General features: G+C 42.8%; 6 protein-coding genes across 6 annotated transcripts; 4 read left to right on the forward strand and 2 right to left on the reverse strand.

The window, feature by feature from the left end:
- Positions 1-204: 204 nt before the first annotated feature.
- On the forward strand, positions 205-12513 carry DYN1 (LALA0S11e05182g1_1; the record flags this gene model as incomplete). The annotated part of the gene is made up of 1 exon (XM_022775327.1): positions 205-12513. The coding sequence occupies one exon, from the start codon at positions 205-207 to the stop codon at positions 12511-12513; it is 12309 nt and encodes a 4102-aa protein (XP_022630690.1).
- A 265-nt stretch (positions 12514-12778) lies between these two features.
- LALA0_S11e05204g (LALA0S11e05204g1_1) lies at positions 12779-14005 on the forward strand (the record flags this gene model as incomplete). Its single annotated transcript, XM_022775328.1, has 1 exon — positions 12779-14005. The coding sequence occupies one exon, from the start codon at positions 12779-12781 to the stop codon at positions 14003-14005; it is 1227 nt and encodes a 408-aa protein (XP_022630691.1).
- Positions 14006-15942: 1937 nt separating this feature from the next.
- LALA0_S11e05226g (LALA0S11e05226g1_1) lies at positions 15943-16875 on the forward strand (the record flags this gene model as incomplete). Its single annotated transcript, XM_022775329.1, has 1 exon — positions 15943-16875. The coding sequence occupies one exon, from the start codon at positions 15943-15945 to the stop codon at positions 16873-16875; it is 933 nt and encodes a 310-aa protein (XP_022630692.1).
- A 252-nt stretch (positions 16876-17127) lies between these two features.
- Positions 17128-18378, reverse strand: HFL1 (LALA0S11e05248g1_1; the record flags this gene model as incomplete). Its single annotated transcript, XM_022775330.1, has 1 exon — positions 17128-18378. The coding sequence occupies one exon, from the start codon at positions 18376-18378 to the stop codon at positions 17128-17130; it is 1251 nt and encodes a 416-aa protein (XP_022630693.1).
- Positions 18379-20211: 1833 nt separating this feature from the next.
- LALA0_S11e05270g (LALA0S11e05270g1_1) lies at positions 20212-22410 on the forward strand (the record flags this gene model as incomplete). Its single annotated transcript, XM_022775331.1, has 1 exon — positions 20212-22410. One exon carries the CDS (start codon positions 20212-20214, stop codon positions 22408-22410), a length of 2199 nt encoding a protein of 732 aa, XP_022630694.1.
- Positions 22411-22508: 98 nt separating this feature from the next.
- Positions 22509-23621, reverse strand: AIM23 (LALA0S11e05292g1_1; the record flags this gene model as incomplete). The annotated part of the gene is made up of 1 exon (XM_022775334.1): positions 22509-23621. One exon carries the CDS (start codon positions 23619-23621, stop codon positions 22509-22511), a length of 1113 nt encoding a protein of 370 aa, XP_022630695.1.
- Between the last annotated feature and the right edge of the window lie 90 nt (positions 23622-23711).

Genomic DNA, 23711 nt, shown 5'->3' on the forward strand with positions numbered 1-23711 from the left:
GCATTTATCATGTATGCTTAGATATAAATATTGGTGTTACTAGTTTTGTTGTTTTCACTGCTGTGTTGTTTATTGAATCATTCTGGTGTATTATATATAATATGTATAAATATACAACTAGGTGAGTACAGTACGTCAAAGTTGAACGTTCAAAACACCATCAACACCAGTAAACATTGGTGGAAAGTCAAGCATATAAGGCCAATGAGCCTGGAAGAGTTCGATAATACACATTTACACAATGTTTTCTTGGACAATATAGCACATTACTGTTTTAGAGTGGCTTCAGCGCATTTTGGGATCACACCAGATGCACACGAATTTGACAAGTTCAAAGAAATCAACGAGCTCGAAATCGCGAATTTCGTGGCCGAGGATAACACAAAAGGGTTGGCTTTATTTCTTGACACAGATGAGACCATTTTGGCAGGGTTAGAGCCACCAAAACCCCCAGAAAAGGGCTCGAACGATGCCAAAATGATGGTAATTATGATCAAGAGCTCACCTAAACTGGACGATGATAGAGCAGTAGAAACACAGCTTTTTGCAATTAGCTCTTTGCATGCAATGACATCAGCGGCATTTAGTCGTTTGATGACCGCAGGCGCTTCTTTCATCATGGATTATACGGCCTCTTCGAGCGAATCCACGGAATTGGATGGTATTACGTTGCACAACATACGCTCTAAAATGGCTGCGTTCTCGGAACTGGCTGAGAGCGGAAAATCCAAGGTTGTACTCCCCGATTTGCTCTCAACAGTGCACCCCTTGGTGAACCGAATAGTAACGGAGGGCGCCACATCAAATAACTACCAACAATTCTTGGATGAGCAGTTCAAGGACACTTCAACGCTGAATATTCTGCAAAACATAGTGATGGGCTGGACTCAGTCATTGCGGTGCCTTACGGAATTGACGCGCGAGGTAAAGGCTGGAACACTGGAGGATGAAGTGACGTTTTGGGATAGCGTTGAAAAAGCGCTGGTGTCTGTTAGTGACCAGACGCAAGATTTAGCCGTACAGCTTACAATTGAAGTCCTACACGAGGCCCGCAGATTGCAGACAACGTTTGTCCATTTGAGCCAAACGGTTGTAGCGAAACGTTTGAAGGAGATACGAGCGTATAATCTGTTTCTTGGCGAGATCCCCATCTCGAAACTACATGCGGTAACTTCCCTTGATCAACTGCACCCGCTGATCTTGGAGCTGAATATATGTCTCAAAAAATTGAAAGTCTGCGCGTATCCCGTTTCGCGAGCTCAACCACTTTTGGAGCTTTTGACCGAGGAATTCTTAAGCAGGTTGCAAACAGTAGCTCCCGAATTGAGCTTAATGGATTTTGACTACTTCAACATCACTGTGAGAACACTTTTGGCCTTACTCAAAGAGTGGGATGACCTCGTTGCAGACCAGAACCTTCTTTTCAGAGAAATTGTGCGCAGGAGATCAGAAAAGGTAAAAAATATCAAGCTGGACCCACATACAAGCGCTCTGCGATCACGGATCGAAGAGTTTCAGGGTGTGAGGCGTAATTTACAAGCGTGGAAAATTGATCTGCTACAGACAGGTTTGACGAAATACGCAACCCTAGTCAATGAGGCTTATGAAGCGTTCTCCTCTATTAGTAGCTTGGTTTGTTCCAATGATACATGGACTGCCGCCATGGATGTATATAAAGCGCATTCCGTCTCTTTTGAAGCAAAAATTGCTGGTATATTGAGATTTAAGCTCAACTGCTGTCAAGAAGCTACGGAGATGTTTGCCGTCTGGGAGTCTTTTCAACCACTTCTTTCACGAGCAAGGCTGCGAGCAAATCTACAGGATTACCACCAAGTTCTGTTTGATTCTATACTACTGGACGTCGCAAAACTCAGGAATCGATTCTCCAATCAGCTCCCGGACAACCAGGTATCTCAGTTAATGGATATACCTGGATCTTCTTCTCGAGTGATGCAGAATAAAAATATTGAACGGAGAATCAAAAGCTTGATGAAGAAAGCAACGTTAGTGTTCGGCGATGAGTGGAAGAACTCTGTAGAGGGTCAACCAGTACACGAAGAGTGCAAATCAATGCTCGAGCTCGTTCAGATAGATGCGAGCGGCCAAACTTGGATTTCAACAGCAGATTACAGCCTTGATTTAGGAGATAAAACAGTGCTGGAGATTCGAAAGGATTCTGACCGGTTCAGTGCTCACGTCACATCAAATAACTCTTACAGGAACTCCTTTAAAGAGGTGAGGAACCTTAAATGGTTGAAATTCAATATACCCAGATCAGTTGAAAAACTCTCACAGTCGGTCAGAAGAGCCTACCCACAGGCTATCCAGCTGTCAGAGCATTTAGACACGTTTCTCATTGTCGTAAACAGAGTAGGGAAGAGCTCTTTCCTGAAAGCTCTTTTTAATGAACAAATCGATCAAGCCTTCACTCTGTTTGGTCAGTGCATGGACGTCAAATGGGAGTCGTTACATTCGGTCAATGTGGTTTCATCATCGAGAAGTTCCCATGACCTCCCAACTAAAAGCCGGACTATTTTATCCAAATTCAGAAATCTCAGCGCTTCAATGATTACAGCTTATAGCGCCGCGGAAATTCCAGATGAACTGCTCAGGGCTGCGGTCAACTCAATTTCTGATGGCCCGTTTCTCGAGGATCAATTGAAAGTTAAAATTGAGGTCATAATTCGTTTGAGTGAGAGGTTCACGACTTTAACCAACTTTGGCGTACGGGCTTTTGTAAATTATCTTGGCTTAAAAGTCGCTAAGGAACTAGCTTTGGTTCTAGAAGAGGCACTCAAAACCGATAAACTTCCCAAACAAGTTTATAGTGTTAGAGTCAACAGCGGGAAAATTACAATTTCGTCCCAACTAGAAACCGTTAAGGCTAAGTGGATCAACTACACCCAAATGATACTTGACATTGCATTGCAATCATTAGAAACATATCAAGATTTACAGAAAAAGAACGGCATAAACCCCGGACACAATCTTCTGGGTTATTTCAAAAGAAGAGCTTCTTTTATAGTCGGGAAAAGCTTAAGAGAACAAGACTCCATACTGTACAATGCTTTGGAAAATCTTAAAAGATGGAATAAATATGAAGCACTATGGAACCTGGCTGATGTTAATATTTTGGAAGAGTCAGCTCTCGACTTAGAGGCCGTTGCCTCAGTGTACGATGGACTTCTCACTGACCTAAATGAAGTTCAGGTCATGAACACACACGTGGAAGTAACACAAGCCTTTACAGTCAATCTGAAAGAAGTGAAATTCGCGGTCCAGACTTCTTTAAGAGAGTGGCAAGCGCGATTGTTGAAGGTTTTGGAAAAGCTGTACGTCGCCGAATCGAAAAGTTTTCATAATATTTTGAGTATGAGCCGGGCCCTTTTGGAGCAAGAGATTGGTCCACTCATGATGTCTTCACTTAGCGAATACTGTGAACTTCTCTCTGAAATTTCCAAGCTCGACCAAAGATGGGATGCAATTGAGACGCGCTTCTCGACAATTCAATCAGTCTCTGAGGTTGCGAGAGGAGACAAGGGCTTCTCAAGAGTCGGCGCCATCTCATTAGATCAACTTGAACTTGATGTCATATCTCTGAGCCAAGTGTTGAGAAAAAGAATTGCCTGGCTTGACCAGATCAAACCAAGTGCTATTTCTAGTCTCGATCGATGCTTTGACTCTCTTGAGTCATCTTCTAGATCTTTGGAGCTCGACTGGGAACAGGACAAGGCTGTCAAAGACACCTCTTCGCCATCTGCAGCCTTAGAAGCTCTTGATCTGATCGGGGCCCTGAATGAAAAGTATTTGGTGCAGCTTTCTCAAGTAAATGTCCTTTACTCAATCTTATCCCTTCCTAAGCGGCCTATCAATTTTTTGTCGTGCGCATCAAAAGACATCGCGGATCAAAAACAGGCCTGGGCCGCGATTCGCTCCGATTGGTCTACTCTTCAGCTCTTGCTTCAGACTAATTGGAATGACGTTAAAATTTCAGACGTCAAAGCTCGCATCGAGAGTTTTTTATCACAGCCATATGGCGGTCAACGAAATGTTCGAAAAAATGCTGTCTTAAACTCTTTTCTAACGCAAGTTCACTCCATTAATCACGCCTACAAAAGATTACAAGAAATCAAAGAGTGTCAGTTGAAAGCTCGCCACTGGTCTTCATTACTGCGCGATCGTGACAACAGTGATGACTCTGACAAAATAATCGATGCTGAGTCCTTAACACTTAATGACGTGTTGCAACTTGTAAGTAGTTGCGGAATTCTTGAACAAGTTTTACACGAAGCTCGCTCTGAAGCTGTGCTAGAGAGTTCTTTGGAGACGATCGAATCACACTGGAAAAATACGAAGTTCAAACGCTACCAGCACCTCGCGGGACTAATGCTAGTGAAGGAATGGAAGGTACTGTTTGAACTTGTGGAGGATGATCTTGATACCTTGCGGTCGATGAAGAGCTCTGCTCACTATAAACATTTCGATGATCTTTGCCAAAATTGGGGAAGGAAACTCAACAGCTTGGCGTCAATTTTCAAAGATTGGGCGGAGGCGCAAAGACTGTGGTTATATCTACAAGCCGCCTTATCGACTAGACAAGATTCCATTCTTCGATCAGAATGGTCAAAGTTTGAGGTTCTGAGCTCAGATTTTGCATTTCTTGTCTCGCGAGTTTTCGAATCGAACGTGGCATCCGATGTACTCATTGTGAAGGATTTTCATAAACTCTTGCGATCTATTCTAGAGTCCTTGAAAAGAATTATGAACTCTCTCAATAATTACTTGGATATCCAGAGGGAGCATTTTCCTAGATTGTATTTTCTGGGAAATGAAGATTTGTTGCAACTCATGGGCGCAAGCCAAAATTTGGAGCAAGCGTCTTTGAGTTTTAATAAGTTGTACATGGGCGTCTCGAGCCTATGCTGCAAAGGGCAAGCGATAACAGGAGTATTGTCTCGAGAAGGAGAGCTGCTTCATTTTGAGACGGCGTTAGAGATCGGACATTATTCCGAGATGAAGGACTGGTTGCTTGAGTTTGACAGTAGACTCAAATCATCAGTTCTGGAAGCGACAGAAAGCTGTCTCACTCAACTACAAGCAGGCGGGCTCAAGGTGCTCGCTCTAACATTTGAGAATTGCCTTTTTCAAGCCGCTTTGCTGTCGCTTCAAATATGGTGGACAACTGAGATTGAGAAACAACTGAAGTATATGGAGTTTAAGACTATAGGGGAAGACATTGATGGTGTCATACACCACCTCACTTCCAAAGCTCAAGCAACGAATGATGATCTTTGTAGGAAAAAGGCCGAGAATCTGATAATTGAGTGTATCCATCTCAAGTCATCTTTGACAATCCTGAAAGAATGTGATCGGATGACTGCCAGTAGTGTGTGGAAAGATACTTTCAAGTATTACTACTGCGCTAAAGCCCCAATTTCTCACCGCATGGAGATCAAAGTCGGTATCTCCTCATTCTTCCATGGTCTCGAGTATATTGGGGTTCCTGAGCGGTTAATCTATACTCCTCTTCTATCGAACTGTTTTACTGCCATGACGCACGCTTTGTCTCAAAAAAAAGGTTGTTCACCATTTGGCCCTGCTGGTACTGGTAAAACGGAAACTGTCAAAGCGCTTGGTCAAAATATGGGCAGAATGGTTCTTGTCTTTAATTGTGATGATTCTTTCGATTTTCAGTCATTGGGAAGACTTCTTTTTGGAATTGCTCAATTGGGAGCTTGGGGTTGTTTTGATGAGTTCAATAGGATGGATGAAAGTATCATGAGCGCAGTGTCGTCACAAATTGGAGAGCTACAAGACGCTCTTTTCCAGAAAGAAAAGCGCATTTCGGTCTTGGGAAAATCCGCTCTTCTTCATGAAAATGCAGGAGTTTTCATTACAATGAACCACGGTTATAAGGGGCGTCATAATTTGCCTGATAATCTAAAGACTAAATTTAGATCTTTTTCAATGTGTGAGCCAGATAATAACATCATAGCGAAGGTGATCTTGCTTTCGCTCGGTTTTCGGGAGGCCAATGAAATGTCTATAAAGATCACCAGCTTCTTGAAGATCTTACAAGAGCGATGTTCTAATCAGAAATTTTATGACTTTGGTTTAAGAGCGATGAAGTCAATACTCAGAAACTGTAAAACTTTAAGACACTCCATGTTTGACACAAATCTTGAGCATTTACTAAACCTGAGTTTGCATCAGTTGATTGAACCCAGACTAGAAGAGCAAGATCTGTTGATTTTTCGTGACGCTCTTTCAGAATTGTTTCCTGGATTACAGTTGCAGCAAGCTGATCAGGATTTTTTCGATTATATCAAAGCGGCTTGTCATCAACAGCAACTTGCACCCACCAACGAATTCTCCAAAAAATGCAGACAATTCTTCCATATTCAAAAATCGCAACATGCTACCATTATAAGCGGGCCTTCTGGTGCTGGCAAATCCAGTGTGTGGAAAACAACCCTCAATGCCATGTACTTGATGGATCAAATAGAGAACACGACTTACATTCTAGATCCAAAAGTATTGAGTAAAAGCCAGCTTTACGGATACCTAGATCCGGTAACCTTCGAATGGTCAGATGGTTTGTTCAGCTCGATTTTGAGGCAAATTACACGGGATGCTCTGGGAACGTTACAGAGTAAAAGAATATGGATCGTTTTCGATGGTGACCTAGATCCTGACTACTTGGAAACTCTGAACAGCGTTTTAGACGATAACAGGGTCTTCACCTTACCTAACGGTGAGAGATTTAGCATTCCTAGTAATTTGAATTTTATTTTTGAGGTGGAGACGCTCGAAGCTGCAACTCCTGCTACGATCAGCCGTTGCGCTGTTATCATGATAGGTCGCGAGCTTTACGATACGCCTGATATCTTACGAAAGCAGCTATTTGAATATGTTGCCCGTGTCAACTTCCAAGCTTCTCTGAATGTTGTCCGAGAAATTGACTTCATTGAGACCATACTTAAAGATTTCGGACCTTTGTTGAGCCGCTTATATTCAGAAATACAGAGCCGTTCAACAAATTGGCTTATCAAGCTGACAAAGCTGATCGACACTTTTGTATCCCTGGTGGGCTCACAAGTCCTTCAGGGAATGGATGACTTACGCGCTGTCTCGACCCAGGCTTTTAACTGTTACTTGAAAAAGACTTCGGTCATTTGCCTTGCATGGGCAGTTAGCAGTGAATGCAGCGAATCTGACAGAGTTTTTTTGGAAGCCATGGTCAAGGAGCTTTCACCTGATACTACATTTCTAAACTCTCTCGACAGCCCACTCACAGATCTCTTCGTTTCTCCAAAAGATTATAATCTTGCTTTATTGTCAACCCAGGTTCCGCACAACTCACTTGAGTCTTACCAAGTGCTATCTCCTGATCTGATAATAACAACGTTAGACACACTCAAGCACGAACGCTTTGTCTTTGATCTGCTCACGTCAGGAAAATCCTTGATTTTATGCGGTCCTCCAGGGTCGGGGAAAACAATGACGTTGAACAACGCTCTAAAAAAGTCGAAACGCTTCGAACTAATTGGTCTAACCTTTTCGAGAGAAACATCGGTTGACACAATATGCAAACTTCTCAAACATCATACGACAGTAACTGAAAATGCGACAGATATGGTGATGCGACCAAAATCAATGCTGAAAGATCTCGTACTATTTTGCGACGAAATAAATCTTCCTCGCACTGACCCTCATGGAGTGCAACCTCCTATTATGTTTTTAAGGCAAATTTTGGAAAAGCGCGGGTTTTGGAATACTGATAAATGCAAATGGGTTCGGTTAGAAAGAATCTTAGTTGTTGGTGCATGCAATCCAGCCGATGGCGCCGCGAGACATGTGATAAGCGAGAGGTTCATGCGGCTTACGCCCGTCCTCTCTGTCCAATACCCGGGTCCAGATTCTTTACGTCATATTTATGTGACTTTATTCGACGCTACATTTAAGCTGGTCCCAAATCTTCGTGATTATGCAACTGATTTTGCAGAGGCATCTCTTGACTTATATCGAACATGTTGTCAGAAGTTCTTGTCACGCGATAATTCTCTTTATGTCCTTTCGCCGAGAGACTTGACCAGATGGGTAAAGGGAATACATCATATCTTGGCGAACTCATCTGTCCAAAATTTGTCCGAACTTATAGAAATTTGGCTGTACGAAGGCTCTCGATTATTTGAGGATAGGCTTGTTGAAGCTGCTAGCAAAAAAGAATACCAAATTGCTGCTCGTGGTGCCATTTCCAAGTTTTTCCCCGGCCAGCAAACCCCCGACCCAGAAGTTGACATTCTCATTACAAACTGGTTGACGACAGAGTATAAGAAGACTTCAAGGCGCGACATAACGGCATTTGTAAGAGAACGACTCAGCACATTTGCTGATGAAGAGCTGGAGTGCTCGCTGATACCAACTGCCTCGTTAGTAAATCATATGGTAAGAGTTGATCGGGTTCTCAAGCAAGAGCAGGGCCATTGTATCATAGCAGGTCCAGATCGTAGTGCAAAAAGGTCACTAGTAAGGTTTGTCTCTTGGCTAAATGGAATGGAGGTGGTGCAGCTTGTTGTTCATCGTAGCTTCGACATTTCTGATTTTGACAAAATCCTCAAGTCACTTATGGTCAAATGCAGTATTGAAAATCGCAAGGTGGTACTTATGGTAGACGATTCAAGTCGACTGGATCCTGGGTTTATCGAAAGAATGAATACGCTACTGGCGAATTCTGATATACCCGGGTTATTTGAAGGGCAAGAGCGGCTTAAACTCATTTCGGACCTATCAACAAGGGCCGACAAATCGGGGCTGCTTTATGACAACAACGATGAACTGTACGCCTGGTTCACTACGCTCATTGCGCACAACCTTCACGTCGTTTTCACAATCAACAGCGCTGAGTCACACAGTGCTACCAACATAATGAGTTCTCCGGCGCTTCTTAATCGCTGCGTTCTCGACTTCATGGAAGAATGGTCTGACGAGACCTTCTCCCAAATTGGGGACGAAATTTTGCAATGGATGCCGCTTGAGCAGGACTATCGTGGCGAGCAATTGCAGAACCCTTTGAGTTCGAAGAGGGTCATGAGTGACACGATCGTAGAATCTGCAGTCGAACTCTTCAAACACTATCAAGGTCTCAAAATAGAGCCCCTGAGTTATGGAAGATATTTCGACCACCTTTTGATGTTCCAGAGGATTTATTCGGAAAGAAGCTCAGAACTTGAGAGCTTGCAGTATTTTATGTCCAGCGGTTTAGAGTCCATTAAACAATCCGCTTTGAGTGTCAAAGAGCTGTCTGTGGAACTTTCGGAGAAAAAGAAAATGCTCGAACAGAAGGAAATAGAAGCTCGGCGAAGCTTGGATAAAATGCTTGTTACCCAAAATGAGGCTGAAAGGAAGCATGAAGCCTCGATTGAAATCAGGAAGATCCTAGAGGTTCAAGAAAAAGATTTGACCTCACAACGAGCCCGAATCCAAAACGATCTTGCTTTAGTTGAGCCGGAAATACTGGAAGCCCAGAGAGGTGTCACCAATATCAAGAAACAGCACATGACGGAAATCAGATCAATGATCAATCCACCGAAGAACGTAAAATTAACACTGGAAGCTGTCTGTATTATCTTGGGTCATGGTTCGAAGGAATGGAGGGACATTCAAAACTACATTCGAAAAGACGAATTTATATCGAACATTGTGCACTATGACACAAGCAAAATGATGGACGATTCCACTAGGTCGTACGTGGAAGACGAGTATGTTTCCCGGCCTGGTTTTACTTACGAAACTGTCAAATACGCCAGTCAAGCATGTGGACCTCTTTTTCAATGGGTCTTGGCTCAAGTAAAATATGCTTCCATGCTTACAACAGTGTCGCCATTGAAAGAGCACATTTTAATGGTGGAACGAGACATTCTTCAAACGAAGGCAAGATTACTCGCAGCCGAAGATATGATTGTTGACTATCAAAAAATCACCGAAGAGTCTAAAAGCGAATACAGTTCAATGATAAGAGACATTGAGATAATCAAAAGTGAACTTAAGCAAGTACAGCAAAAAGTTTTACGTTCTCAAAAAGTGCTAAAGAGTCTAGTGGCAGAGAATTCAAGGTGGTCAAGTAGTATTGCCAAATTCAACGACAATAAAAGTCGAGTGGTAGGTGACAGCTTCCTTTCCGCCACCTATCTTTCATACTGCATGAGACACGATACACTAGTACGCCATGCTTTCTTATCGCATAGCAAGAAGCTTCTTTCAATGAAGAAGATTCCATATGATGAGAATTACAATTTTAGTGACCATTGCGTCAAATTCGAGGAAAAATCCAAATGGCTAGAAGAAGATTTACCAGACGACGAACTGTGTGTGGAGAATTTTTACGCTATACTCAAATTGCAACAGTATTCTTTTGTCATCGACCCCGAAAGCGTCGCGGCCTCTTCAATAACAAAGCATTTTGGCGTGAACCTGATAGTAACAAGTTTTCTTGACAGCGGTTTCGTCAAAAAGCTAAAAAACGCTCTCAGATTCGGGTCTACCATTTTGATAGAAGATGGAGACTACTTTGATCCCATCATTTCCGCACTGATAGCTCAAGAATTTAAAACCATTGGTGGCAGAAAGACGATTAAAATTGGCGAGGAGCTCGTTGACGTTTCTTCAGCCTTCAGGCTCCTCATTTCTTCCAAGAATGCAGCGTGTCCAATATCAGGATTTGTGAAGACACGCATGTCAGTCGTTAATTTCGTTATCGACAAATTTTCGCTACAAGCACAGTCTGTAGAGCTTACGTTGAGACATGAGAAATCTGAGCTTTGCCGAGAAAGACTAGAACTACGTCAATTAAACGGAAATTACAAATTGAAGCTCCGATCATTGGAAAAAGACCTTTTGAATGCTTTGAGTGGTTCCAACAGTGACCTTCTTGGAAATGACGTGTTGTTATCGGTGCTAGAGCAAGTAAAAAACTCCGCTTCCGAAGTCCAAGCTAAGGTGGAGGAAACAAGAGGTGTTCTCGATGCTATAGAGAAAGCGGCCACCGAATATGAAATCGTAGGCAGTCATGCCATGGGAATTTATGCTGTGATGGAGAAACTGTCGTCTCTTCACTGGAGCTATCAAATCTCGATCAAATCATTTTTGCGCTGCTCAGCTTCAATATTCGATAATATGGAAGAACCTGTCAAACAAGGCAGACCACAGCAATTACTCTCGACATTATATCAGAAGATCTTCCAATTTTTCTCCCCGAGTATGACAGACGAGCACAAAATTGTTCTCGCTACGCTTTTGTTCGCTCGCTACCTTGAGTTGAATTTTAATTCCACGCTTCATTGTGAATTTAAAAACCTTTTGTCATCTATCAGTACGAACACGGAATTTAGCGCTGAGACTCCCGATGAGATTTATTTATCCACACCGAAGTCAGACGTTGCACTGACTTATGTTAAAAGTTTGAGAGATAGCGTAAACAACAATTGCGTATTCTCGCAACTTTCTGGGACTTTGAGCAATTTTGAGGGCACCTCTTCTATGGGACTTGAACAGTATATTGATGCTGACTTTGATGTGCCTATGTTAATTCTATTGGAAGAGGGTGCAGATGTCACGTCCCGTATATCGCAGCTTGCGGCATTGAGGTCACTCAAATTACTTACGATATCGTTAGGTTCTTTGGAAAGCACTGCAATGGCCGATTCCGCTCTTACGGACTGTATTCAAACAGGCCAGTGGCTGCTCTTACAAAACTTACAAATGTCACCCGATTGGGTGAAATCGGTGCTGACGCGCAGTCTTGATTCTCTGATGAATGAACCGTACATTTCACCCAATTTTCGGCTATTCTTGACCTGTGACCTAGAGAGCACCAACATACCTCCCCCTTTGTTGAAAAAAACCTGGCATTTGGTGCAAGGCCGCAAAAGAGGAATTTTAGCGACGGCTCAGGATGTGTGGAGCACTTTGGCGCATCACAGCTCCATCATCGAGAAAAAGTCGCCCGCACAACTGTTCTGCTATGTTTTGTTGGCATGGTTTCATGCTCTTCTTGTCGAATACAGCAGCCTGCATCCTCTAGGCTTCACGAAAAACTACGAATTCAATGACGCCGATTTTAGCTCTGCCGTTTTCTATATGGACAGGCTTTTCGAAGCCATCGAGGATCATAATACAATACCTTGGAAAAACATCTGCTTCAACATAAGCACTATCATTTACGGCGGGAAGATAGACAACGATCGGGACTTGAAATTGTGCATTGGTGTTGGCTCCCGTCTGTTCACACCAGACGCACTCAAAACTAATTTTGAAATTGTACCTGGGCTATTGGCGCCGCCTGAGAAAGATGCTTACGAATGGAGCGACTACAAACAATGGTTACTGCAATGTCCAGCTCCTGACAGCTGGTCTGACTGGCTTGGTCTTGGCAATGATCTCGAGAAAGAGCAACAGAACTTTCAAGCCCAGAAGATTGCCGGTTCAATCTTGACGGTTTTGGACAATTGCTGACATTTCATACACATCTACCATACTAATTTGACGAGATCCGTTTGTAGAGGTTTCGATGGTGCTTTCGCTATTTTGCCGATGATCATTCTCGAGCGCAGACTCTGAATGGTTGCCCTACCAGCTGTTCAAGATGATCAGATAATATATGTATACATATATTTATATTAGATATACATATTATAGTGAAGCTTGTACATCAACAGATATAAAAGGCTGGTAAGATCAACAAGGCTTGATACCAAGGGCTTGACGTCCAAATATAGCGATGGCCGGTCGAAGTAGATCAGGAACAGAGTGTGAAATCACAGTCGAGAAACTGGATGAGGTCAAAACGTACCAGGATAAACATCCCTACGCTGATCCCGGAAATCATGACAGGGAACACTTCAAAAAGAGAATGGGACCTTTGCGCTTCAAAATGCGGGAATATCTTACGAAATATACGGAAAACCAGTCAGAAATGCTTTTCCAGTGGCAAAGTAAGTTTAGCAGCAAATTCTTGGATCAATATTTCGCATATACAGCGTTGATGGGGTCACACATGTTCTATGTTGTGATGGTTCCAATGCCGCGCTGGCTCGGCTATAGTGACGTTTGCCGAGACCTCGTTTACATTCTCGGGTATTCGATCTATTTGAGCGGCTTTCTGAAAGATTACTGGTGCTTACCTCGGCCCAAATCCCCTCCTCTCACTCGAGTAACATTGAGCGGATACACGACAAAAGAATACGGGGCACCAAGCTCACACACTGCAAATGCCACGGGAGTGACAATGCTTTTATTGTGGTACATCTATAGCTCCGAAACAATGCCGTTGCATTGGAAACTAGCGGCTACCGCAGGTGCATTCTTCTACTACTTCACACTTACATTGGGAAGAATATATTGTGGGATGCACGGCTTACTCGACATTTTCTCAGGTGCTCTGATTGGCGCTGTATGCTTTGTTGGTCGATGGGCAACTTTATCATATACAGACTTTGACGCGGCTAGTATGGAAGTTTGGGGCTGGTGGTTTCCTTTCGGCTCCGTTGCACTGGGATTGACTCTTTTGTTTACTCATGCGCGGCCCGTAGATCACTGCCCGTGTTTTGAAGATAGTGTTGCGTTTGTCGGAGTCATTTGTGGCCTAGAAAGCAGCGACTGGCTGAGTTGGAGTCTTTTCGGTAAGTCAAATTATCAAGTTTACTACGACTGGAGCGAATTTGGACTCATATTCACTTTGAGAAGGATCGTTGTAGGAGTGGCCTTGGTTCTGATATGGAAAAGTGTTGTGGGGAAAAAACTGCTGTACACGCTCTTAAACTTCGTATGGGCCGACGATAGACATTTGTATGCTCATGGACACGATGAAACTTCCTATTTAAAAGAAGTCCTGCCTTTTATCGGACGTTCGAGAACTGAACTTTTGTGTCGATTCATCCTGTATGCGGGCGTGGCTGCTGTTGTAGTTCTGATATGCCCTACGGCTTTTCTCTGGTTAGGTGTGTGAAGGGAGACTCAATTTTGCTTGATAGAAAAGATACACAGCAGATTTGAACGAGAACCCGAGATACAGGAAAGTGAACACCACCTGCGGTAAAACGAGTAAAAGGAATGATTTTAAGTTTTTTGCTGACAACCAGCCACCCGCGAACTGCACAGATACAACCTACGAAGCATCTCTGAGGTGTATTAAATTCGATATGCTGCCATACCTTGTTTTTAACGTATTTCGAGGTCTACTAGCAGGTGGAACTTGATAACTGTACAATCTTGAAAGAAAGGTGACCTGTCTGCTGAGCGTTCTTGCATGACAGGCTTTTTTTGGCCTCGCGAATGCTCAGAAGTTATGGGCTGTGCGGCTGTAAGATGAGAATGGCAAATTGTGAACCAACATGTTTTGCATTGAATGACCACGAGGAGGCAGGCCTAACGATCTAAAATGCTGAGTATATGCGGACTCAATTAATTACGCGAAACCGATTTTTGTCCTTTTCAAGAACAAAAACTTAGGCCGGGAAAGCTACTAAATAAGCCATGCTTTCCTCACGTCTTTGTAAATTTCAATAAAGGTCTTTTTCTCGAAATATATGGAATTAAACGTCTGATTGATGAAGCCGTATTTTTCAAACGGAAGCCGGTCAAAGATTCTTCATCTAGCTACCTCATTTGAAACAGCACTACAACTTGTTGGGCTATTCTATCAATATATCTATAAACCAACCCGATTCGGGAACAAGCCTCAAATCTGCCGCCGTTTTCGAATTATGAGCGTATTTTAGAGTCTACAGAGTTCTTCTTTGATTGTTTAAATGTGGAGCACAGCACCTGAAGTGTGTTTCTGAGTTTTTTAAATCACGATCGAAAGCTCGGCGGCTAAATTTTAGAGACTTTAATTTTCAAACCAATAAAATAGTATATATAAAGCGACAGAATTTAGGAATCAAAAAGTCCCCAAGTTCACTTCACACTTCAACAAAACATCGTTTGAAACAGCACACGAAGCTTGGGTGTACTGGAGAAATACCTATTATGGTGGTGCATAATGGATCAGTGCTATGGTATGTGGAAAGATGGTGGCTGCAGTTTGAGAAGGGAAGCGATTAGTTTGAAGACAAATTAGAGTCAGTTTAAGGAAGAAAAGAATGGCAGGAAAGTGACCATTGACCCTGAATTACATAGTGTTCAGTACACCGTTTACTTCAGGGGAAATTACAATGAAATTAGTGCAATGAAACTGTATGCTAGAACAATATGAGATACAGAGGATTGCATCATTGTCATCGTGGAAGCGTCAAGCTTCGTAGATTAAAGTACGAGTTGATTGCATTCACAGAAGAACAGAAACCGTGGCAAGCGTTCGAGACTCAATTCAACACTAAAAAGCTTAACAACATAGCCGTATTTTTGACTGATTCAGAAAATTGGGAAATTGGATGAACAAAGTTGTATGTGCAAACCGTAAGAAAGCAAACATATGAAATGATGTTGGAAACTTACAACGAAAGACGATTCGAAAGCGTCAGCCAAAGATAGGAAATATTCCTCAGTTTGCACACCCTAGATGGTGGCAGATGCGGAAGACAAACCATTACTTCATCAAGACATCGACGGACGAATGACAAACAGAATCCCTTTCGGAGTTGTTGGTTAAATCCGATTGAGTCCGCTCTCTAGCAATACGTTATCAGATACGGTTCAATAAGATGGTAAATCCACGAGGTTCTCGCCCTTCCGCTTAGCTAATTGAAGACAGTGTCACTGTGAACGATCTCAAATTTTGTTTGGTAAAGCTATCCGACGAACAGACACCCAGAAATATTCATCAAAAGATATCCAAGAGCAGGAAGAGCATCGGTTCAGGCCATTAAGAGTGCTAACAACACTCATCCATATTGTCTTTCATTGGATACCGAAGCAGTTGCGGAAAATATTCAGCACGAGACTATGGCTGAGGAAATTGACTACGAGTCGCTTCCGATTAATTCACCGCTTTCCCACCAGCTAGCGGCTGGCGCTTTTGCGGGGATCATGGAACACTCTATCATGTTTCCGATTGACGCGATAAAGACTCGAATGCAAGCGTTAAGCGCATCTCTGGGCTCATCAGCGACAGCGACAAGATTGTCGTCCAACATGGTACAACAGATTGCCAGTATATCGACCACAGAAGGCTCACTGGCGCTGTGGAAAGGTGTACAATCTGTTATTCTTGGTGCTGGACCTGCACATGCAGTCTATTTTGCCACTTACGAAATGTGCAAGGGCTATCTGATCGACCCTCAGGATTTCCAAACTCACCAACCGCTAAAGACTGCTGCTAGTGGGATTGCAGCAACTGTGGCCGCAGATTTCCTAATGAACCCATTCGACACCATAAAACAGCGCATGCAGCTTCAATCGCCTTCGAAAAAAGGGATGTGGTCTGTAGCAGCTTCGATACGTCAAAACGAAGGTTTAGCCGCTTTTTACTATTCTTATCCAACAACGATAGCCATGAATGTGCCCTTTGCAGCATTCAACTTTGTCATTTACGAGTCTTCCACGAAACTTTTCAACCCCACAAACACCTATAACCCACTCATACATTGCTTGTGTGGTGGTATGAGTGGTGCCGTATGTGCCGCCATCACCACCCCGCTTGATTGCATCAAAACAGTTTTACAGGTTTGTGGAAGTGAAAGCGTCGTGAATCCGCTATTCAAAAGGGCCGATACTTTTTCAAGAGCCTCAAGAGCCATTTATCAAGTGTACGGCTGGTCCGGTTTTCTGAGGGGTATAAAACCTCGTATTATCAGCAACATGCCTGCCACCGCGATATCATGGACTGCATATGAATGCGCTAAGCATTTTCTATTCAAGGGAGACCAGCTTTTGTAAAAACTGCTCAGACCCTGTGACCACCCTGATAGATTTTTAAGCCTGGACTAGTTGCTTGTGGGGTACAACACTATTCCTTAACTTCAATCGAGCATTTTTCTCTGGAACTAATTGTAAATAAAAAATCGCTTCCTGGACTACTCCTCCAAAACTTAGACTACCTTCATTGACACGTAATGTTGTACACACTATGGTGTTACACAATAATTAGATTTTTCTACGGTAAAGGAACCTGTCACAACCGTAAGTAACTTATGGAGCGTACGACAGTCTCGTATTCTGTCGCAGAGCCTCCATATCTCTACTATATTTGTATGAATTTATGTCCCATGTAACTGGATAATTGGGGTCTTCAGGTATGTAGCCATCCCGGGCCATATCTACCCATGGCTCATCGCCGTCTACACTTCCATATGCAGCAGATGGCGATGGAGATGAAGATTCCACGCTATTGACCCAGTAATTGCCTCGACCTCCATCTGAATACCTAAATCCAGCTTGTAAACGCCCCAACCGCGATCGCGAGTCCCTATGAGCCACGACGGCTTCAGCAGAGTTGAAATGACGATAATTGTAAAGGTTTCCAAAAAATGTTATTTTGAAGTCCCATTTTAGATCGCCACAGCCAAAGCAATCTCTGAGAGCGTAAATTGTGCGCATTCTCGCTCCCTCAGGTATACTCTTTGAGTTATAGGCGCTCCAATTGAAAGCAATCAGATGACCAATTGCGAATCCTATCATTTCAACGCATAACGCAGCATTTTGATAAACATAACCGTAATCCACACTGTTTGGCGGGTTTGGAATGAGACCGTATTTGTTCATGAGAGCAATTATAATCCCTTGCCAATATGATGCAAAGATGATAAGTTTGACACACAGAAATTTGGACCATGGACTGTATTTTTGAAGCTCGTCGTACAAACATTTCCAGAATAATGCGAGGTTGTAAAGCGACAAACTCGCAGAAATGTTATAGGAAATCGTCCAAAAAGGCATCCAAAACTCTGGATACCAGTTGTTCTGCATACACAGAATGGTCCCGGCGCAGTACAGTGGTTTAAACCACACATACTGCAAAATACCACGTTTAACGCTCAAAAAATCGCTGGGGTCGGACATGTCGATCTTAGGTAAAATTCGCCCCAGTCCTAAAATTGGATGTCGCATTGGAGGCTTGCCCATGGACAATTGGGTAATAATTGTGCGTTCTCCACCGAGAATCAGCGTCAACAGCGTGAAAAACGTGTAGATTACAAACGATTCGTAAATTTCTCGCACCGGGTCAATCCAAATTTGTGCTATCCTCGGTATAACACATGCCAGGAGACAAGTTGTACTGAAAAGCGGCACCATAAGTTGAATTCGTACCACCAATCTCTGTTCATACGGTTTCCGGTAATTTAGGAATTGCTGGGCTATCGAAACCGTAGAAGTACCGACGCTCAGAAGCGACGAAGAAACACACAATATAAACCACCATCGCGGTATGTAGTAGTTCATCAACTAGGTTTCGGGAGGTAGTTGGGTTGTTGCAGTCTTGTTCATCGCTGGGTTAGGTGTGGTTGCGATAGAAGGAGTAGTTTCTTCTACTTAATATATGGCGCTGATAGAGATAAAAGTCATGTGATCTATTTTCTTAACAGCTTTTCAGCATTATCCGTAACAAATACGAGCTAAAATTGGAGGATTACCACCGCGAAATTTCTAGTGTACTTTGAGCATAAATTGAACTCCTATCCGATTGTATATTCACCAATATGAGTTGAATGACGAGTGTGGAATGAATGACAGCGTTTGAAAACAAATCGTTAAATTGGACGGAGTGTCATAGTTTACGATGTGTGATAAGTATAATGTGTCAACTAACTGTAAAGGTAAGACTGTCGTTCGACATTGTCAACATCCAAGGTTCTTTGATATATCGAGTACCAGTTATGATTCTGAGATCTATCTTCAAACTAAGTGGAAAAAAACTCGCTTTCTATGTCAGGACAGTATAGGGCGGTATTAAATGGCTGCAGAGTTCTCGGTGTAAACCCCAGTGAACGAAAACACTTTGGATTGGAAAAAATAATTAGACCAAGATTGATCGACGCTGGTAATCACTAAATAGAATACCATTCGATTTCTCGATGTTAGATGCTAACTTACGAATAACAACGCAATAAAGCACGTGACCAGAGTTTGACAACTCAACCTGATATCGGTCAATCGAGCAATCAGGAGATCCTTTGACAACGTTCGAGACTACCACTGTAAATGTGGGGTAAACAAAATTAATGCTTGTCAAATCTGTCCTTCTACATTAGCCAGTAGTTTTTTTTGGCCAAAGCAGAAAAACCTTTTGTTCATGGCCTGACACTTGTAATTGAAAGGAGCAATTAACGGGAAGTTCGACAACCAGTCTCAGGAGATTGTTACAGAGCGTCTATCAAGTGCCTCCGAGCGACGCGATCGGACCCGCAAGCACAATAAATTTCGAATTTGCCTATGGAGTTGATTCGGTCACTTTAAATGAATGTGTCGCCAAATATCAGGTCGCGTGATTAATGCACACGTCATCGTATGAACAAAGTGTCACAACTCTTCTGTGCAAACATTTCCATCGAGCAAGGTAGCTTGTGAGTAGTTGTTGAGTTGTTTCATGGCACTAGTGCTTCAGATGTTGAAACAATACCAATATCAAGTGCCATTCCGCCGTCGCCAATTTGTATCATATTGTCATTTTCTGTCGCGTTCGAGCGGCGACCTTCCATTGAACACTCTTCGAGACCCAAAGCCTTTCTCGATAGCTTGAAACAAGGCATCATTATAATACCACCTAGCTATTTGTAAAGAAAGCCATCCAAACCCTGGTAAACAATCTGTTAATGCGTATGCGTGGCTTGAGATCTGTTCATGTGAAGCACTGAAAAATCAAACTCCAAAGAATCCCCCAGCCTTGAGCTCAGTACCATTCACACCATGTCGTTTCCCAAATCAAAAAAATTCTGATATAAATCATCTAGGAGTCTCAACTTCAAATGCCTTACAAATATTATAAACAGATTATTGGTGGAAACTGTTTCCAAGAAGGTATTCTCTCCTTTGGAACCATCCAGCAAAGAGAAACAAGTAAATGAAATGTTAGCTACAAGTCGTCTCGACATAAATTGATACAAATACTCATCTTAGCCATTTGTTCTCTCGTTCACCCATCTCTTCATACTGACGCTCTGTTATTTATGGACTATATATAATATAAAAAGGTCAAATTGGTTTAGATTCTGAATTTATGAACATGTCATCACGAACACCAGTTCAATGCAAGCATAAGTTAGCTTGGTTGGAACTATGATCGTCATCAGATTGCTTGTTTGGATTTTACAAGCATGCAAAATAGTCCAATCAGCAGGGGTGGCGGTTCATTTGACGCTTTTAGCGCGAACGGGTGTTCCTAGCGGGTTACAGCCTTTTATTTCGCAATTGAAGGCTGGAACTTTCTTTCCCGATGCTTTTTACAGTTGTAATACCAACAAAAAATGGCAACAGTTTTCGGAGTGGGCACATTGGCCACCTTTTTTGATCTTGGGTTCACAACTTTGGCAGGAACGCTATAAGAATGATCCAGATTGCGAAAACGCTAAAAAATTGAAAGCGTTTTTAGTGGGCGTATTTGTGCATCAGGTCACTGACGTATCTTGGCATTCCTTGATGTCTGGTTACAAAAGCCATGGTTTAATCAAAGTTTTAGCAGGTCTTGAATTCGACGGTGACTATCAGGCAGCACACAATTTTATTGATTCGATGGGCGACTTTTTGATGCTGGGCCAAATCTTAACAGATTACTCTTCTGAAAGCTGGGCATACTACACTGATCAAGACTGGGATTTCCCATTTGAAGACGATCTTCTGGAGATTATACATCGGTCTGGCGTAAATGACATGCATTTTTGGGAAATTAATACCTGTGTGAGAAGAGGGGCGGCAGCTTTGGCTAGTGAGGTCATGACTTTGCTACAACGTAGGAAACAGGTCTTAGAGCTCGGCTATGAAGTGTCACCAAGAGCTCGGGAGCTGATGCAGGAACACTGGCTTGGTGGAGAAATGAATTTGGTAGCAATGGTCAATAAATGCCTCCCCACATTCTTGTCTCTTTTTGAAAATAACGACCTGGACTCTGATGAAATGGCAACCCTGATCGAACTTTGTGGCTCATTACCGCCAGCCGAAAGAACCTCACATGTTGAAGGTTTGTCGCTTCAAATTCAGCATCGGGATGACGGTTCACTGTTTGTCTCACCCTTGACGCCCTTGTCCTTATTTGGATCTGATATGGCCGTAGGAAGGTTTCAGAAGAACCTCACATCGTTGGCAATAAGCGCACCTCTAGAAGAAAATGAGGGATCCGTATACGTAATTCCATGGGGCGAATTGACTGGTCTGAGGTTAAGTGTCGCCGAGAAACCGGTCACCTCTACCTATGGCGCGCGTGTCCACGCGTATACTTATGAAGCGGTGGATTACCTCGTGGTGTCTGCTCCAGGCGAGAATAAGGTTCATTTCTACGAAGATGGACTCGAAAGACTTTCAATAAGTGACGCTAAAAGTTGGGAGAGGCATCAACTTTCTGTCGGTTCAATTGGTGACATCGACAATGACGGAATTCCTGATTTGATCCTCTCGAGTTCACACTATGGTTTAAACGAAACTGGTATTCTAATAATTGTCGATGGTCGTGATACAGTTCAACACCTACGAGACCCTGAAGCGCTTGAATTAGAGCTGCATAATCTCGGTACTTTGATTCTCAAAGCACCTATTTCAGAAGCCTTTCAAAACTATGGATCACAGGTAGCTCTGTCAAGTGCGCCGAGCGGAGATAAATTGCTATATGTTGCGGCACAAGGTTTGGGTGTCGTATTTGCATATTCGCAAAGTACTTTACATCAAAACGCCCTGCCAAGCTATTACATTATTGAAGATACTGTTGTTCCTTTTGAAATTGACGTGCCACTCGACTTGCACGTCAAGAAATCTTTACAGCATGGCATGTTTGGGAAAGAAATGAAGACGATGAGATTTAATGATAGAGGTTTTGTTGCTGTTTCTTGCCATTTACACAACAAAATTTTCATATATGAGGAAACAGCTGGCGCGTTAACGTTTTTCGCCACGTTGGTTTTGGACACGTCTTTCGACCCTAAGACTGTCAATGCAGCAATTGGGTTTGGGACGTCAATTGAATACGATGACGAAAATGAGAAACTTCTAATCTCATCCCCTGGATTATTCGAGGGTACAGGTGCAATCTGGGGGATCAGCATGTTTGAGATATGGCAATCCGTTCAAAGGTGGAAACTCACCACTATCTTGGTAACTCCTGCCAAACATTTGATAAGCCTAAATACAGGCGCATCTGGACAAGGAAGTCCAGATTTTGGAAAGGTCATAAAAATGGGGCCAGATGGAAAGCTTTTAGTGGGAGCCCCACGGTATGGGTATGGGGATTTTGGTCATCATCAACTTTCTGGTGGTATTGTCATCATATGAACAACCAAAGATTCATGGAGCGATGATAAATTTTGCAGGAAATATGGTTTAGGTGGAATTATGTACATGTATGCGTGAATAGTGCAAAAAGTCTATCCTCAAGATAACTCGGATTCTTTCTTCTTTTTTCTAAGAAGTTTTGTTTCCAATCTTGCTTGCTTTAGTTGCCTGCGTTCTTCTTTGATTAACGCCTTGTCGTCTTTATTCGTTGATGCAGGTTTTGGATTCAACTTCATAATCAACCTGGACTCTATACTGCCATCCAAGGCCGGTTGAAGCGCCCACTCACTCGTTATTTCATGAAGACGTCTCAGCACAGTTTCTCGTCTTGCGTATTCCTTGGATGTAATTTTTGGTCCCTTGGATTTCTTTTCGTCTTCCTGACTAGCAGAGATATCATCAGACCAATTGATTTTGCTCAGTTCGTCCTTGCCATTCAGATACAAATAGACTTTATGGCCCTTTTTCAGTTGTGATGTGATCTCATTAGCCTTCTGCTTGTTGAGATCAGAATCAGAAATCTGCCAGGAAATCTTGATTTGCTTCAAATTGTCATCGCTGTTGTCTTTATCGTTTTTCTTGCCCAGGCGTTTGCTGGAAAATCCCATTTTGATCAACTCTTCTTTCTTCCGCTCGGCAAGCTCATCTGAGTACCTCTTCAGAGCAGTTTTAGAGTCCACCACTTTTATCAAAGGTATGCTCCCAGAGCTGGTTTGCTCGATGTTCACCAAGATAAATCCCATTTGATCCAAATCGATGTCTGCGGCCCAATTAACAAACACCTTCTCCTCGAGCGTATTGGACTCTTGCATAACAACTTTGACAATTCCTCGTCCATTGTACTTCAAAACCTGTTGAAGTATATGATTAGCCGCATTCTGAGCTCTTTCCGTCCCACTTGTCCACTTGATCATTGTACGTTTCTTCGCAAAATGCTGACCTGAAGCTGAGTTCCCAAGCTTGACATTCCTTCTCAAAGGGAAGGTGCTTTTCGGCAGCTGAGAATTGGTAGCACTAGCATTTGGGTAACTTTTTCTACTCTTATTGTTCTTCATTGATGTCGTTGCATTGAAAAGAATATCATTACTGCGACTGACGGAGCCAGACGTTATCGGCCGGTCAGGATGGAAACCTCTATGAACCCTTCCCAGCCGTCCAAATAAAGTTCGGCTGGCTATTGGAATGCTTCGAAGGCCCTGTAGGCTCATCATCGTCGCTGTGTAGACCTTGGAGAGTGATTGGAAGTTCTTGATGTTAGAACAAGAGATGAGATGAGATGAGCACGTATGAAGGCATGCAAC

Source organism: Lachancea lanzarotensis, scaffold LALA0S11, assembly GCF_000938715.1.
Source record: "Lachancea lanzarotensis genome assembly LALA0, scaffold LALA0S11, whole genome shotgun sequence".
NCBI lineage: Eukaryota > Fungi > Ascomycota > Saccharomycetes > Saccharomycetales > Saccharomycetaceae > Lachancea > Lachancea lanzarotensis.